The sequence below is a fragment of the Austrofundulus limnaeus genome, unplaced genomic scaffold (genome assembly GCF_001266775.1).
Source record: "Austrofundulus limnaeus strain Quisiro unplaced genomic scaffold, Austrofundulus_limnaeus-1.0 Scaffold616, whole genome shotgun sequence".
Lineage (NCBI taxonomy): Eukaryota > Metazoa > Chordata > Actinopteri > Cyprinodontiformes > Rivulidae > Austrofundulus > Austrofundulus limnaeus.
In genome coordinates, this window is record NW_013953018.1 from 286,991 (window position 1) to 290,426 (window position 3,436).

The 3,436-nt window shown below is 40.1% G+C and overlaps 1 protein-coding gene across 1 annotated transcript in view; it reads right to left on the reverse strand.

Annotated features, from left to right (window-relative positions):
• ada (adenosine deaminase) overlaps nucleotides 1-3,436 on the reverse strand; it is a 49,176-nt gene that overhangs the window by 41,832 nt on the left and 3,908 nt on the right. The window contains exon 2 of the mRNA XM_014027104.1: nucleotides 2,202-2,263. Coding sequence (XP_013882558.1) covers nucleotides 2,202-2,263 — 62 coding nt within the window. The remainder of the gene's footprint in view (nucleotides 1-2,201; nucleotides 2,264-3,436) is intronic.

The window sequence follows — 3,436 nt, forward strand, 5'->3', positions numbered from 1 at the left end:
ACTTGGTAAGATTCTTGAAATACTTGATTTGACTCAATTTTTTGTTTCAAGAATCTTGCCAAGTAAAATTTTCTTACTCCATTGGCAGAAATACTGTATTTGACTTAATTGGAGTCAAATTCTCAGACTAACAAGACAAATAATCTGACACATTCTGAAAACGAGATTATTCTTACACAATCAGTTCTTGTTTAGTAAATCAGTCTCAAAACAAGATCAAAAAGACTTTTTGGCTGATATAAGGTTTTAAAACTTGGTTAGATCGACAGTTTTTGCAGTGCATTAAAGACTCCAAACACCAGAAAAGGTATATAGATTTGACTGTAGTTGGTTAAAAAGGCTAAAACTGGCTAAATCGAGTGAGAAAGTCTCTTGACAACACAGACCACATGCTTGTTTTCTGTCCTGTGCAGATGGTGCATTTACAGACCAAAGAAAATATTGGATTTCTCAGAACTGACCATTTAAATACCACATTTTTTTTATTTGTTTGGCCAGTCTCCCGCTTGGTTTCAGGCCGATCCCTCGGTGCATCTCCAGTGCCCATGGTTAATCAATCAGCTTTCAGAGTGTTTTTTCACACACGCAAAGCTTGGATACATCAGCTCCTTTAGTCTGTTGGGAAAAGGTTTGAAGTCCAAAATCCAGTGAGAAAGAAGTGATGAATTATAACTTCCGTACTGTTGCTCCAGTGATGTTGAACTGGAACATGGTCCTTTTAACTCAAAATCTCCAGTGTCTCTTTAGATACTGGAGAAACTCAGCCAGAAACCCGAGTTAGAGTCTATTCACGCCAGGAAAGTCCTTGTTTGGTCTGGAACAAATAGCAGACTTGCTTTTTTTTTCCTTTGGTGCTGTTTGCATTCACATTGTACTTTTTCCAAGTGAATTATAGTTTATTGACAAAGCCACGCAGGTCGTTGCTCCCATTGGACCGAAATGACGGTTCGAACCCACTACAGCGGCAGAAATGAGTTTCCTCTACAGGGTGTCTGGGCTCTCCCCTAGTGATGGGGTGAGAAGCTCAGTCATCCAGGAGGGACTCAGAGTAGAGTCGTTGCTCCTCCACGTCGAGAGGAGCCAGTTGAGGTGGTTCATCTGGTTAAGATGCATCCTGGACGCCTCCCTGGTGAGGTGTTCCAGGCCCGTCCCACTGTGAGGAGATCCAGAGGGAGATCCAGGACACGCTGGAGGGACTATGTTTCTCAGCTGGACTGGGAACATCTTGGGATTCCCCCAGACGAGCTGGCCCAAGTGCACTGCAAAAAATGTCCACCTAACCAAGTTTTAAAACCTTATATCAGCCAAAAAGTCTTTTTGATCTTGTTTTGAGACTGATTTACTAAACAAGAACTGATTGTGTAAGAATAATAATCTTGTTTTCAGAAAGTGTCAGATTATTTGTCTTGTTAACCTGAATATTTGACTCGAAATAAGTCAAAATTTTCTGCCAACGGAGTAAGAAAATTTTACTTGGTAAGATTCTTGAAATACTTGATTTGACTCAATTTTTTCTTATTTTTTCTGAAAACTTGGTAAGATGGACAGTTTTTGCAGTGAAGTCTGGGTCTCTCTGCATAGGCTGCTGGCCCTGCGACCCAATCCCGGATAAGCAGAAGAAAATGGACGGATGGTTCGGTTCCAGTCTGGTCTGTATTCACACCAGAAGTTGCACCAGAGTAAGTTTGGAAGTGGACCAAGACCACCTCAAAAATCCATCTGGGTCCGGTGGTTTGATCCTCTCCAGAGTTCACATGGGTGTATTCACACCTGCATAAAAGGTCCGGACCAACGAGGGAAACAAACTCTGGTCTGTTTAAAGTGGACCAAATGTGTCAGGTGTGAACACAAATTAAAAATCTTCTGGACTTGAGTCTCGAGCAAAACTGTCCCCAATGTGTTTAAACCCTATTTGTCAAAAGTTAATCTTTATAATTTGGTATCAGTTTAAATGCTAAATTTGAACTTGCTCTGTCCAAAGGGTAGGTGGTTTTGGTGACATTTTGGAGTCAGGCTAAAAGAACACTTCAGTCCTGCAGCTGTGTTACTGTATCAACGTGTCTAAAGTTGTCCTGCAGAACTGTTTCTACATGACTCCAAATCACACAAAAGACCTTTTACTGTCTTAACACGAATTTTTAAAATGATAAAACGTAATTTTAAAATATTGCGTGCAATAAAATGAAAGTAAGTCAACCTACTTGGCAACATCAAGAATAGTCTGAACCCTGATGGCTCCATCCAGGTGTACATGCAGCTCAACCTGTGGACGACAGAGAGGATTCTTGAAACATTTCATGTTTAAACACAGAAAAGCTGAAGGAATGTCAGTGACTGAAGGGAAAGAAATGAATTATGTGACTGTGTTCAAAAATAGAAAGCAGTGGTGTTGATGTTTAGGGTTTTGGTTGCAGCTCATCCTGAATACAGAATGCATGGTTGGGCAACTCGTAGGCATGGGGCACAAGGGGCAGAGACAAAAATCTGTTCTGGTTCTCCTTACTGACACTGAGAGCTGTGATTTATTTTGGCAGATGACAAGAATAAATCCCCGTCCATATTTCACCAGCCGAGGCCTCAGTTTGGACAAGTTACAGAGCTGGGAAAAAAATAAGCAGTAAATGAGCCTCCTTCTGACCAAGAGCTGAAATGCTTCCAGCTCCTGCTTTAGCTCTGCAGAACCTCAGACGGTTTCAGCTGCAGTCCTCACTGAGGGACGACTTGGCAGAGTGGAAATAAATGTTTCTTCAGATCAGACTGAAGAACAGATTTAAGATTAGGCTGTAATTTGTTTTTGTTGTGAAAGAAGCACAACTCTAACCATAACCCACAAAAATGAAAAGACTTAAAAGACAAACATTCACACTTTCATGGTTGTTTTGATTCAAGATGGCCGACATATGGCTTCTCACAAGATGTGTTAAAGCTCAAAGTTTGTGCTTAGGATAACTATCAACTACTACCACTCACTTTAGCTCATTAAATTTGACTCAACTATAGTCATATTGAAGTTGGGAAGAGTCAGTTAGCTGCGGCGGCCATCTTAACTTATAGGCTGACTTCTAAAATCAAACAGTTGGTCATGAAGATCCAGCCAGTGGTTCAAGAGATTTTTTGCTAACAAACACAGAAAAGCAGAAACAAAAAGCTTGGATGGTTACAGACTAATTAGTTTTTCACAAATAACCAGCATCAGTTTGAAGATTCAGATTGTTTACATTCTTTTTTAAATCTCAATAGTGTGAACGCTTATAAAGAAGTTTTTTGTWATGTAAATTGTTCTGCCTTTTTTGTGCTTTTTCAACTATTTGTTTATCAAAATGTTTGGCTTTTGTTGCATCAGAAGTTTATACTTTTTGAGATATTTAGCTTTTATAGCCATGTTTGTGTGTGTGTGTGTGTGTGTGTGTGTGTGTGTGTGTGTGTGTGTGTGTGT